This window comes from Oncorhynchus mykiss, chromosome 15, assembly GCF_057628025.1.
Source record: "Oncorhynchus mykiss isolate SJ-2025 chromosome 15, ASM5762802v1, whole genome shotgun sequence".
NCBI lineage: Eukaryota > Metazoa > Chordata > Actinopteri > Salmoniformes > Salmonidae > Oncorhynchus > Oncorhynchus mykiss.
This window is the reverse complement of record NC_143036.1, coordinates 81,458,561-81,472,513: the sequence shown is the minus strand read 5'-3', so window position 1 is coordinate 81,472,513 and position 13,953 is coordinate 81,458,561. Positions and strand designations below refer to the sequence as shown.

At 48.0% G+C, this 13,953-nt stretch overlaps 1 protein-coding gene across 4 annotated transcripts in view; it reads left to right on the top strand.

The window, feature by feature from the left end:
* lmo3 (LIM domain only 3) overlaps nucleotides 1–12,550 on the top strand; it is a 129,636-nt gene extending 117,086 nt beyond the window's left edge. For 2 of the 4 annotated variants that reach the window (XM_036956696.2, XM_036956698.2), the window contains exon 4: nucleotides 11,517–12,210. In XM_036956696.2, the coding sequence (XP_036812591.1) occupies nucleotides 11,517–11,622 (106 nt within the window). In that variant the 3' untranslated portion in view covers nucleotides 11,623–12,210. Of the gene's footprint in view, nucleotides 1–11,516 lie in introns of all 4 variants that reach the window. The other 2 variants (XM_036956694.2, XM_036956697.2) reach the window with 2 other exon arrangements.
* Nucleotides 12,551–13,953: the final 1,403 nt, after the last annotated feature.

Here is a 13,953-nt window from a genome sequence, read left to right as displayed (position 1 = left end):
GTTCCTCCAGGTTAGTCTGTATTCATCCAGGTTAGTCTGTGTTCCTCCATGTTAGTCTGTATTTATCCAGGTTAGTCTGTATTCCTCCAGGTTAGTCTGTGTTCCTCCAGGTTAGTCTGTGTTCCTCCAGGTTAGTCTGTATTCCTCCAGGTTAGTCTGTGTTCCTCCAGGTTAGTCTGTATTCCTCCAGGTTAGTCTGTATTCCTCCAGGTTAGTCTGTATTCCTCCAGGTTAGTCTGTATTTCTCCAGGTTTTTATTTTTAATTTAACTTAATTTCATTTTATTTCATTATTTTGCAAGAAAAGTATCGGGATTTGAATATTAACAGATGAATATTCAGTGATGTAATATAATACATTTTATCCATGTGATATACCTGAGACGTTCATTTAAACCCCCTGTCAAACTCTGGGTATGTTTCTGATCGCCCAGCAGCATTAAACCTGGGTGGGAAACATGATTTACATCTTGTTGTTACAATGAATCCCTGGTGTTGTCTAACCAATAACCTCATTGTAATGGTAATGAGACTGGCTTTGAGTCTCAAATGGTACCCTATTCTCTACGTAGTGCACTACTTCTGACCAGGGCCCATTGGGGAATAGGGGGACTTTTAGGAAGCAGCCTTGGTACAGCTAACAGAGACTATTTCATTTCTTTGACAAGCTCCCTCCTTCCCTCCCTGTTCCTTCAGTTGAGAAAGTGAGTACTCTGGTTAACGGTGAGCCTCTGGGGCAAATAGCTGGCGGACCAATATATCTGTGAGCGTGCAGGGATGAAAACTGTGGAAGCCATTCGTCTGCCTCCTCCTCTTCATCTCCTCCTTCTCCTTCTCCTTCTCCTTCTCCTCTCCTCTCGTCTCGTCTCCTCTTCTCCTCTCCATCCTCCTCCTCCCCTCCTTCTCCTCTCCATCCTCCCCCTCCCCTCCTCCTCTTCTCCTCCTCCCCTCCTCATCCCCTCCTCCTCTCCATCCCCTCCTCCTCTTCTCCTCCTCTCCATCCTCCTCCTACCCTCCTCTTCTCTCCATCCTCCTCCTCTCCTCCTCCTCTCCATCCTCCTCCTCTCCTCCTCCTCCTCCTCGTACTCCGACTTCTCCTCCTCCTCTCTTCTCCTCCTCCTCTTCTCCTCCTCCTTCTCCTCTCTTCTCCTCTCCATCCTCCTCCTCCCCTTCTCCTCTCCATTCTCCTCCTCCTCCTCTCCTCCTTCTCCTCTCCTCCTCCTTCTCCTCTCTTCTCCTCCTTCCCTCCTCACCCCCTCCTCCTCTCCATCCTCCTCCTCCTGTCCTCCTCCTCCTCCTGGCTGGTGGTGCACTACATAGGGAATAGAGTGCCATTTGGGACTCTACCCAGGTAATTTAGTGGACACAGCTCTGTTAGGGCATAGTGCAATATCCTCCTCCTCCTCCTCCTCCTCCTCCTCCTCCTCCCCCTGGCTGGTGGTGCACTACATAGGGAATAGAGTGCCATTTGGGACTCTACCCAGGTAATTTAGTGGACACAGCTCTGTTAGGGCATAGTGCAATATCCTCATCATATGCTGTTGAAATTTCACCCAGCAGAAATCATTTGTCTATGTGACATAAGTGTGTGTGTTTGGGGGGGGTGGGGGGGGGGCAAGAGCTGTGATTGGAGAGAGAGGGGGAGGGGGAGAGAAAGAGATAGAGAGACAGAGATAGGGAGAAAGGGATAGAGAGAGAGAGAACGTGAGGGAGTAAAATAAGAGAAGGCTATAAAGGAGAGGAATCCTATTAGCGGAACGAGGGAGGAGAGAAAACAGGATGGAGGGACAGAGGCAGAGAACGAACGAGGGGGCCACAGTGTCAGAGGAGACGGAAAACGAATGTATTCTGGGAAAATAATGTGTCATTTTAAAGCAGACGTTTGTATTGGCCGGGCTGACACCATTAGACTGAGCACTCCTCCGCCTGGTGTTAATCGCCATGTCAACAAGCAGGAAGGATGGAGATTACCTGAGGATATTTGATCCTGTGTAATGGATGGGTGCCCAGTCAGCAAGGCTGCACCTGAGATTGGCTTCTTCTCTAATACAACAAATTAAAGTTTAAGCAAAGTTCCACATAGTCTCACAAAGGATCAACATAAGTAAATGAGGTTCCACAACATAAAGATGTAACCCTCTAATGTCATCTGAATGAAACCTGAGAAAATCCCAAAACACATATATTGTATGTTGGCTTAAAAGATATTTGAGACTTCTTAATGAGTAGTTATGTATAACAAAAGGTTCTGTCCTCCCATCCTAGAAAAGTAAAGAATACCAGGCCTAAAACCCTGCAGAGATTCAGGTGTTCTGACTCTTCTTGTCCACTCCACCATCACTCCCCCACACCACTGAGAGAGAGAAAGGGGGGGGGTGAGAGACAGAGAGAGACAGACAGAGAGAGAGAGAGGGGGGAGAGAGAGAGACAGAGAGAGAGAGAGACAGAGAGAGAGAGAGAGAGAGAGAGAGAGAGAGAGAGAGAGAGAGAGAGGGGGGGGGAGAGAGAGGGGGGGAGACAGCGAGAGAGAGAGAGAGAGAGACAGAGAGGGACAGAGAGAGAGAGAGACAGAGAGAGATAGAGATAGAGAGACAGAGAGAGAGAGAGAGAGAGAGACAGAGAGAGAGAGAAGTTAGATGCAGGCAGCCGTGCTCAGTGTTGGACAGCTAGCTAGGGAGAAGTCAAACAGAGACTCAGCCTCCTCTCTCCTCCTCTCAGCTAGCTAGGGAGAAGTCAAACAGAGACTCAGACTCCTCTCTCCTCCTCTCAGCTAGCTAGGGAGAAGTCAAACAGAGGCTCAGCCTCCTCTCTCCTCCTCTCAGCTAGCTAGGGAGAAGTCAAACAGAGACTCAGCCTCCTCTCTCCTCCTCTCAGCTAGCTAGGGAGAAGTCAAACAGAGACTCAGCCTCCTCTCTCCTCCTCTCAGCTAGCTAGGGAGAAGTCAAACAGAGACTCAGCCTCCTCTCTCCTCCTCTCAGCTAGCTAGGGAGAAGTCAAACAGAGACTCAGCCTCCTCTCTCCTCCTCTCAGCTAGCTAGGGAGAAGTCAAACAGAGACTCAGCCTCCTCTCTCCTCCTCTCAGCTAGCTAGGGAGAAGTCAAACAGAGACTCAGCCTCCTCTCTCCTCCTCTCAGCTAGCTAGGGAGAAGTCAAACAGAGACTCAGCCTCCTCTCTCCTCCTCTCAGCTAGCTAGGGAGAAGTCAAACAGAGACTCAGCCTCCTCTCTCCTCCTCTCAGCTAGCTAGGGAGAAGTCAAACAGAGACTCAGCCTCCTCTCTCCTCCTCTCAGCTAGCTAGGGAGAAGTCAAACAGAGACTCAGCCTCCTCTCTCCTCCTCTCAGCTAGCTAGGGAGAAGTCAAACAGAGACTCAGACTCCTCTCTCCTCCTCTCAGCTAGCTAGGGAGAAGTCAAACAGAGACTCAGCCTCCTCTCTCCTCCTCTCAGCTAGCTAGGGAGAAGTCAAACAGAGGCTCAGCCTCCTCTCTCCTCCTCTCAGCTAGCTAGGGAGAAGTCAAACAGAGACTCAGCCTCCTCTCTCCTCCTCTCAGCTAGCTAGGGAGAAGTCAAACAGAGACTCAGCCTCCTCTCTCCTCCTCTCAGCTAGCTAGGGAGAAGTCAAACAGAGACTCAGCCTCCTCTCTCCTCCTCTCAGCTAGCTAGGGAGAAGTCAAACAGAGACTCAGCCTCCTCTCTCCTCCTCTCAGCTAGCTAGGGAGAAGTCAAACAGAGACTCAGCCTCCTCTCTCCTCCTCTCAGCTAGCTAGGGAGAAGTCAAACAGAGACTCACCCTCCTCTCTCCTCCTCTCAGCTAGCTAGGGAGAAGTCAAACAGAGACTCAGCCTCCTCTCTCCTCCTATCAGCTAGCTAGGGAGAAGTCAAACAGAGACTCAGCCTCCTCTCTCCTCCTCTCAGCTAGCTAGGGAGAAGTCAAACAGAGACTCAGCCTCCTCTCTCCTCCTCTCAGCTAGCTAGGGAGAAGTCAAACAGAGACTCAGCCTCCTCTCTCCTCCTCTCAGCTAGCTAGGGAGAAGTCAAACAGAGACTCAGCCTCCTCTCTCCTCCTATCAGCTAGCTAGGGAGAAGTCAAACAGAGACTCAGCCTCCTCTCTCCTCCTCTCAGCTAGCTAGGGAGAAGTCAAACAGAGACTCCTCCTCTCTCCTCCTCTCCTCTCCCAGTAACCAGAGGCACCGTCCACTCCTGCTTCCCAGTAAACACAGGCACTGCCCCCCCCACCCCCCCGGTCCCAGTAAACACAGGTGCTCTACGCTCTGACTTTGTCCAACTCTCACTGCTAGGGAGATAAAATGCCCTCAGGACAGAAGCACTTCCCTCTCATTCTCCCTCTCTCTAATCTCCACTCTGCCCATGTGGGAAAGGTCGAGCGGCCCGCTGGCTAAAAGAGAGGCGGAGGATGGAGAGGGGAATGGAGGAGAGGAGGAGAGAGCTGGTTAGGTCTGTAGGGTTGTTGTAACAGCTGCAGGTGGAAACAGAGGTGTCCCAGACAGACAGGGATCTCAACAGGATAAACAGTCTTTAGACCAGAGGACCGTTGGACTGGAAGATGTGTCCCAAATGGAACACTGTTCCTCTATATAGTACACTTCTTTTGACCAGAGACCTGTTGCCCCTGTAGTGCACTATGTAGGGAATAGGGTGGCATTTAGAACACAGAGTTTAGTCTTTCTAGAGAGGGAGATAGCTCCTCATCAACAGTAGTCTGGGATGAGTCCCAAATGGCACCCTATGTAGTGCACTACTTTTGACCAGGTCCCATAGGGTCCCATAGGGCTGTGGTCAAAAGTAGTGCACTACATAGTGAATATCACGCCTCCTTTTATAAAGCTACAGCATCGATACGGCCGTCTAGGGGCTGGGGTTGGTCTACAGCCCTCTAGGGATCTGGGGGTTGGTCTACAGCCCTCTAGGGATCTGGGGGTTGGTCTACAGCCATCTAGGGGCTGGGGGTTGGTCTACAGCCGTCTAGGGGCTGGGGGTTGGTCTACAGCCCTCTAGGGATCTGGGGGTTGGTCTACAGCCCTCTAGGGATCTGGGGGTTGGTCTACAGCCCTCTAGGGATCTGGGGGTTGGTCTACAGCCGTCTAGGGGCTGGGGGTTGGTCTACAGCCCTCTAGGGATCTGGGGGTTGGTCTACAGCTGTCTAGGGGCTGGGGGTTGGTCTACAGCCGTCTAGGGGCTGGGGGTTGGTCTACAGCCGTCTAGGGGCTGGGGGTTGGTCTACAGCCGTCTAGGGGCTGGGGGTTGGTCTACAGCCGTCTAGGGATCTGGGGGTTGGTCTACAGCCCTCTAGGGGCTGGGGTTGGTCTACAGCCCTCTGGGGATCTGGGGGTTGGTCTACAGCCGTCTAAGGATCTGGGGGTTGGTCTACAGCCCTCTAGGGGCTGGGGGTTGGTCTACAGCCGTCTAGGGGCTGGAGGTTGGTCTACAGCCGTCTAGGGGCTGGGGGTTGGTCTACAGCCGTCTAGGGGCTGGGGGTTGGTCTACAGCCGTCTAGGGGCTGGGGTTGGTCTACAGCCGTCTAGGGGTTGATGCTTATGTAAATGATGCTTATGTAAACCTGTCTCACTTTCTCTCCCTCGCTCCCTCTCCCTCTCTCTCTTTATCTCTCTCTTTATCTCTCTCTTTTGATACTGTTAACCATGAGGTTCTCATCATAAAATTGTCCAAGTTCAACTTTTCCCCCGATGCCTTGAGATGGATGAAATCGTACCTTGAAGGCAGAACTCAGTGTGTCAGAGTGAGCAGTGAGCTGTCGCCCACTCTTAGCTATGATGTGGGCGTGCCCCAAGGGTCAATACTGGGGCCCCTCCTGTTCAGCCTGTACATTAATGACCTGCCTTCTGTCTGTACTGGGTCTGTAGTTCAGCCTGTACATTAATGATGTGCCTTCTGTCTGTACTGGGTCTGTAGTTCAGCCTGTACATTAATGACCTGCCTTCTGTCTGTACTGGGTCTGTAGTTCAGCCTGTACATTAATGACCTGCCTCCTGTCTGTACTGGGTCTGTAGTTCAGCCTGTACATTAATGATCTGTCTTCTGTCTGTACTGGGTCTGTAGTTCAGCCTGTACATTAATGACCTGCCTTCTGTCTGTACTGGGTCTGTAGTTCAGCCTGTACATTAATGATCTGTCTTCTGTCTGTACTGGGTCTGTAGTTCAGCCTGTACATTAATGATCTGTCTTCTGTCTGTACTGGGTCTGTAGTTCAGCCTGTACATTAATGACCTGCCTCCTGTCTGTACTGGGTCTGTAGTTCAGCCTGTACATTAATGACCTGCCTCCTGTCTGTACTGGGTCTGTAGTTCAGCCTGTACATTAATGATCTGTCTTCTGTCTGTACTGGGTCTGTAGTTCAGCCTGTACATTAATGACCTGCCTCCTGTCTGTACTGGGTCTGTAGTTCAGCCTGTACATTAATGATCTGTCTTCTGTCTGTACTGGGTCTGTAGTTCAGCCTGTACATTAATGATCTGTCTTCTGTCTGTACTGGGTCTGTAGTTCAGCCTGTACATTAATGACCTGCCTCCTGTCTGTACTGGGTCTGTAGTTCAGCCTGTACATTAATGATCTGTCTTCTGTCTGTACTGGGTCTGTAGTTCAGCCTGTACATTAATGACCTGCCTTCTGTCTGTACTGGGTCTGTAGTTCAGCCTGTACATTAATGACCTGCCTCCTGTCTGTACTGGGTCTGTAGTTCAGCCTGTACATTAATGATCTGCCTCCTGTCTGTACTGGGTCTGTAGTTCAGCCTGTACATTAATGATCTGTCTTCTGTCTGTACTGGGTCTGTAGTTCAGCCTGTACATTAATGACCTGCCTCCTGTCTGTACTGGGTCTGTAGTTCAGCCTGTACATTAATGACCTGCCTTCTGTCTGTACTGGGTCTGTAGTTCAGCCTGTACATTAATGACCTGCCTCCTGTCTGTACTGGGTCTGTAGTTCAGCCTGTACATTAATGACCTGCCTTCTGTCTGTACTGGGTCTGTAGTTCAGCCTGTACATTAATGATCTGTCTTCTGTCTGTACTGGGTCTGTAGTTCAGCCTGTACATTAATGACCTGCCTCCTGTCTGTACTGGGTCTGTAGTTCAGCCTGTACATTAATGATCTGCCTTCTGTCTGTACTGGGTCTGTAGTTCAAATGTTTTCAGATGATACAGTGATATATGTGCAAAGAGCAAACAACAAGCTACACCAGGACTCACTACTGTAACGGTCCAAGTTACAAAGTGACTCACTACTGTAATGGTCCAGGTTACATAGTGACTCACTACTGTAATGGTCCAGGTTACATAGTGACTCACTACTGTAATGGTCCAGGTTACATAGTGACTCACTACTGTAACGGTCCAAGTTACAAAGTGACTCACTACTGTAATGGTCCAGGTTACATAGTGACTCACTACTGTAATGGTCCAGGTTACATAGTGACTCACTACTGTAATGGTCCAGGTTACACAGTGACTCAGTGATTCACTACTGTAATGGTCCAGGTTACAAAGTGACTCAGTGACTCACTACTGTAATGGTCCAGTTTACATAGTGACTCACTACTGTAACGGTCCAGGTTACATAGTGACTCACTACTGTAATGATCCAGGTTACACAGTGACTCAGTGATTCACTACTGTAATGGTCCAGTTTACATAGTGACTCACTACTGTAATGGTCCAGTTTACATAGTGACTCACTACTGTAACGGTCCAGTTTACATAGTGACTCACTACTGTAACGGTCCAGGTTACATAGTGACTCACTACTGTAATGGTCCAGGTTACAAAGTGACTCAGTGACTCACTACTGTAATGGTCCAGGTTACATAGTGACTCACTACTGTAATGGTCCAGGTTACATAGTGACTCACTACTGTAACGGTCCAGGTTACATAGTGACTCACTACTGTAATGGTCCAGGTTACATAGTGACTCACTACTGTAATGGTCCAGATTACATAGTGACTCAGTGATTCACTACTGTAATGATCCAGGTTACATAGTGACTCAGTGATTCACTACTGTAATGGTCCAGGTTACAAAGTGACTCACTACTGTAACGGTCCAGATTAAAAAGTGACTCAGTGACTCACTACTGTAATGGTCCAGGTTACATAGTGACTCACTACTGTAACGGTCCAGATTACATAGTGACTCAGTGACTCACTACTGTAATGGTCCAGGTTACAAAGTGACTCAGTGACTCACTACTGTAATGGTCCAGGTTACATAGTGGCTCAGTGACTCACTACTGTAATGGTCCAGGTTACAAAGTGACTCAGTGACTCACTACTGTAATGGTCCAGGTTACATAGTGACTCACTACTGTAATGGTCCAGGTTACATAGTGACTCACTACTGTAATGGTCCAGGTTACATAGTGACTCACTACTGTAACGGTCCAGGTTACATAGTGGCTCAGTGACTCACTACTGTAATGGTCCAGGTTACAAAGTGACTCAGTGACTCACTACTGTAATGGTCCAGGTTACATAGTGACTCACTACTGTAATGGTCCAGGTTACATAGTGACTCACTACTGTAATGGTCCAGGTTACATAGTGACTCACTACTGTAACGGTCCAGGTTACAAAGTGACTCAGTGACTCACTACTGTAATGGTCCAGGTTACAAAGTGACTCAGTGACTCACTACTGTAATGGTCCAGGTTACAAAGTGACTCAGTGACTCACTACAGTAATGGTCCAGGTTACATAGTGACTCAGTGACTCACTACTGTAACGGTCCAGGTTACAAAGTGACTCAGTGACTCACTACTGTAATGGTCCAGGTTACATAGTGACTCAGTGACTCACTACTATAACGGTCCAGGTTACAAAGTGACTCAGTGACTCTATGTGTCAGGGGAGAAGCTCCAGGTGGTATCTGATTTTAAGTACCTTGGCATCATACTCGATTCCAACCTCTCTTTTAAAAAGCAGGTGAAAAAGGTCATTCAGATATCCAAATTCAACCTAGCTAATTTCCGATTCACACGAAATTGTTTGACTACAGAGGTAGAAAAACTGTACTTCAAATCTATGATACTCCCCCACTTAACATACTGCTTGACTAGTTGGACCCAAGCTTGCTGTACAACATTAAGACCTATTCAGTCTGTCTACAAACAGGCTCTCAAAGTGCTTGATAGGAAGCCCAATAGCCATCATCATTGTCACATCCTCAGAAAGCATGAGCTCCTGAGTTGGGAAAATCTTGTGCAATACACCGACGCATGTCTTGTATTCAAGATCCTAAATGGCCTGGCTCCTCCCCCTCCACTCTGAACTTTTGTTATACAGAGAACCCACTTTTATGGCAGCAGATCCACAAGGTCTGCCATGAGAGGTGACTGTAATAGTTCCCTTATTAAGGAAAAGCACCTTTAGTAAATCTGTTTTCTCTGTGAGAGCTTCCCATGTCTGGAATACACTGCCATCAGACACACATAACTGTACCACATATCACACTTTCACCATAAAAACATGAAGCTCAAGGCCAGTCAGATTTGTGATCATAATCCCTAGTTGTGTATTGCCACTTTCCATGTTGTCTGTAACTTGTGAGGTGTGGAAACACTCTGTTGCTTTTATAGATTTTGTCTTGCTGCTTTTTGTCCTATGTTGCTCTGTCTGTATGCTACGTCTTGCTTGTCCTATGTTGCTCTGTCTGTATGCTACGTCTTGCTTGTTCTATGTTGCTCTGTCTGTATGCTACGTCTTGCTTGTCCTATGTTGCTCTGTCTGTATGCTACGTCTTGCTTGTCCTATGTTGCTCTGTCTGTATGCTACGTCTGGCTTGTTCTATGTTGCTCTGTCTGTATGCTACGTCTTGCTTGTCCTATGTTGCTCTGTCTGTATGCTACGTCTTGCTTGTCCTATGTTGCTCTGTCTGTATGCTACGTCTTGCTTGTTCTATGTTGCTCTGTCTGTATGCTACGTCTTGCTTGTCCTATGTTGCTCTGTCTGAATGCTACGTCTTGCTTGTTCTATGTTGCTCTGTCTGTATGCTATGTCTTGCTTGTCCTATGTTGCTCTGTCTGTATGCTATGTCTTGCTTGTCCTATGTTGCTCTGTCTGTATGCTATGTCTTGCTTGTTCTATGTTGCTCTGTCTGAATGCTACGTCTTGCTTGTTCTATGTTGCTCTGTCTGTATGCTATGTCTTGCTTGTTCTATGTTGCTCTGTCTGAATGCTACGTCTTGCTTGTCCTATGTTGCTCTGTCTGAATGCTATGTCTTGCTTGTTCTATGTTGCTCTGTCTGAATGCTACGTCTTGCTTGTCCTATGTTGCTCTGTCTGAATGCTACGTCTTGCTTGTTCTATGTTGCTCTGTCTGTATGCTATGTCTTGCTTGTCCTATGTTGCTCTGTCTGAATGCTATGTCTTGCTTGTTCTATGTTGCTCTGTCTGAATGCTACGTCTTGCTTGTCCTATGTTGCTCTGTCTGAATGCTACGTCTTGCTTGTTCTATGTTGCTCTGTCTGTATGCTATGTCTTGCTTGTCCTATGTTGCTCTGTCTGTATGCTATGTCTTGCTTGTCCTATGTTGCTCTGTCTGTATGCTATGTCTTGCTTGTTCTATGTTGCTCTGTCTGAATGCTACGTCTTGCTTGTTCTATGTTGCTCTGTCTGTATGCTATGTCTTGCTTGTTCTATGTTGCTCTGTCTGTATGCTACGTCTTGCTTGTCCTATGTTGCTCTGTCTGTATGCTACGTCTTGCTTGTTCTATGTTGCTCTGTCTGTATGCTACGTCTTGCTTGTCCTATGTTGCTCTGTCTGTATGCTACGTCTTGCTTGTTCTATGTTGCTCTGTCTGTATGCTACGTCTGGCTTGTTCTATGTTGCTCTGTCTGTATGCTACGTCTGGCTTGTCCTATGTTGCTCTGTCTGTATGCTACGTCTTGCTTGTTATATGTTGCTCTGTCTGTATGCTACGTCTTGCTTGTTCTATGTTGCTCTGTCTGTATGCTACGTCTTGCTTGTCCTATGTTGCTCTGCGTGTGCTACGTCTTGTCTGTCCTATGTTGCTCTGCGTGTATGCTACGTCTTGTCTGTCCTATGTTGCTCTGCGTGTATGCTACGTCTTGTCTGTCCTATGTTGCTCTGTCTGTATGCTACGTCTTGTCTGTCCTATGTTGCTCTGTCTGTATGCTACGTCTTGTCTGTCCTATGTTGCTCTGTCTGTATGCTACGTCTTGTCTGTCCTATGTTGCTCTGTCTGTATGCTACGTCTTGTCTGTCCTATGTTGCTCTGCGTGTGCTACGTCTTGTCTGTCCTATGTTGCTCTGCGTGTGCTCACTGATCAATGATTGTCTATATTGTAATTGTTTTTAATAACCTGCCCAGGGACTGCGGTTGAAAATTAGCCGGCTGGCTAAAACCGTCTCTTTTACTGAAACGTTGATTAATGTGCACTGTCCCTGTAAAAAAAAAAAGAAAAAGTCAACAACTCAAAAATTAAACTCAATAAACTCTCTCTTTTCTCTCCCTCCCTCTCTAGGTTTTGTGTGGGAGATAAGTTCTTCCTGAAGAACAATATGATCCTGTGTCAGACGGACTACGAGGAGGGGCTGATGAAGGAGGGATACGCCCCGCAGGTTCGCTGACTACAGATGAAGAGCAGAGAGAGAGAGAGGGGGGGGGGGGGGGTGATGGGATTGAGGAGAGCAGAGAGAGACTGAAGGGAGGAGGAGGAGAGCCATCCAATCAGACTGAAGGGAGGAGGAGGAGAGACATCCAATCAGGCTGAAGGAAGGAGGAGGAGAGACATCCAATCAGACTGAAGGGAGGAGGAGGAGAGACATCCAATCAGACTGAAGGAAGGAGGTGGAGATCCATCCAATCAGACTGAAGGAAGGAAGGAGGAGAGCCATCCAATCAGACTGAAGGAAGGAGGAAAGCCATCCAATCAGACACAAAAAGCACTACTACAACTCTCTCTCTCTCTCTCTCTTCCTCTCCAATGTCAGAGCCCTAACGTGTATATAACCAACCAACAACCAACGTTCAACCTGGAAGGGACCGTTTCTCAGCTGTACAGAATAGCCATAGAGACTGGCTATTAGAGACTGGCCATAGAGACTAAGGGTTGTCAGAGGAGGAGGGGGGAGGGGAGGCCCTTACAAGGTCACAATGGACGACATGTACAAAAGTTGACTTTGTTTGTGTTCTGAAGGATGATGCCTCTTCCCAACAACCAAACACTGGCTTTACAATGATACCCCAATCCACCTTCTCCCCCCCCCCCCCAGAAAAAAGAGACACAAATACTTACACCCCCCCCCCCTCCCCAATGTCCATCCCCCCCTCCTATTCCTCTCTGAGGGACCAGGGGAGAACCTAAACAATTAAGATCCCAGTGTCTGAAACCCATATGACTCAGTCTCCACTAGGGCCCAAGTGACTATCTGACCCGACCCGGGAGAGAACTACGGAGATACAGAGCGTCACCATCCGATCTCAGGTTGGATTCAACCACAATCCAACCATCGTGATCTCTTCAGCACCAACTTCAATTCAACCACAATCCAACCATCGTGATCTCTTCAGCACCAACTTCAATTCAACCACAATCCAACCATCGTGATCTCTTCAGCACCAACTTCAATTCAACCACAATCCAACCATCGTGATCTCTTCAGCTCCAACTTCAATTCAACCACAATCCAACCATCGTGATCTCTTCAGCTTGGGATAGCTCCCTCCGTGTCGTTTTATAGACTCTCATTTGGGACTCTCCTTAGAAGACTGACGATTCTGGACTGTGGTCCTATGGAGTGGCTTGTAATTAGTGCGGGGGGAGGGGGTGGGGGGGGTAGTTCTCACGTTTTGTTAAGGCCTTTCCTGCCCGGGGGGGGGGGGGGTTCTAGGGGTATCGGGGGGGAGTGGTTCAAGGGGTATCGTGGTGGGGGGGGCGGGGGTTCTAGGGGTATCGGGGGGAGTGAGGAGTGGTTCAAGGGGTATCTGGGGAGGTTTCTAGGGGTATCTGGGGATTAGTTCAAGGGGTATCGGGGGGTAGGTTTCTATGGGTATCTGGGGAGTGGTTCAAGGGGTATCTGGGGGTTTCTAGGGATATCTGGGGAGTGGTTCAAGGGGTATCTGGGGGTTCAAGGGGTATCTGGGGGGGAGTTTCTAGGGATATCTGGGGGGGGGGGGGGTTACTTTTTGTAGACTGTATTTATTTCAGCTTTCAGTGCTTTGACTATTGATCACCTGTTGTCCCAATTTTCATTAATGCGGAATGTCATTCTTCAACATGCTGATACTTGAATTCTTTCAATCACTATTAGTTTAATCACTGTTTTAACTCTCAGTCAGTTGTGACTAGATGGGAGTAGCCTGGCGCTTCCTCTTCTGGTACGTAGGCTGTACTGTCAACTGGCGCAGATGCAAGTTGCCTTCAATGAAGACTTTGCTGGTCACATGGTCTGTGAGCGTTAGGTAATTGTTACTCCGAGGTGTTTCCTCGATGACACTCTATTTCGTATATGGAGCCCTGGCCAAAAGTAGTGCACTATATAGGGAATAGGGCCCTGGCCAAAAGTAGTGCACTATATAGGGAATAGGGCTCTGGTTTAAAGTAGTGTACTATATAGGGAATAGGGCTCTGGTCTAAAGTAGTACACTAAATAGAGAATAGGGCTCTGGTCTAAAGTAGTGCACTATATAGGGAATATGGCTCTGGTCTAAAGTAGTGCACTATATAGGGAATAGGGCTCTGGTCTAAAGTAGTGCACTATATATGGGAATAGGGCTCTGGTCTAAAGTAGTGCACTATATAGGGAATAGGGCTCTCTGGTCTAAAGTAGTACACTATATAGAGAATAGGGCTCTGGTCTAAAGTAGTGGACTATATAGGGAATAGGGCTCTGGTCTAAAGTAGTGCACTATATAGGGAATAGGGCTCTCTGGTCTAAAGTAGTGCACTATATAGGGAA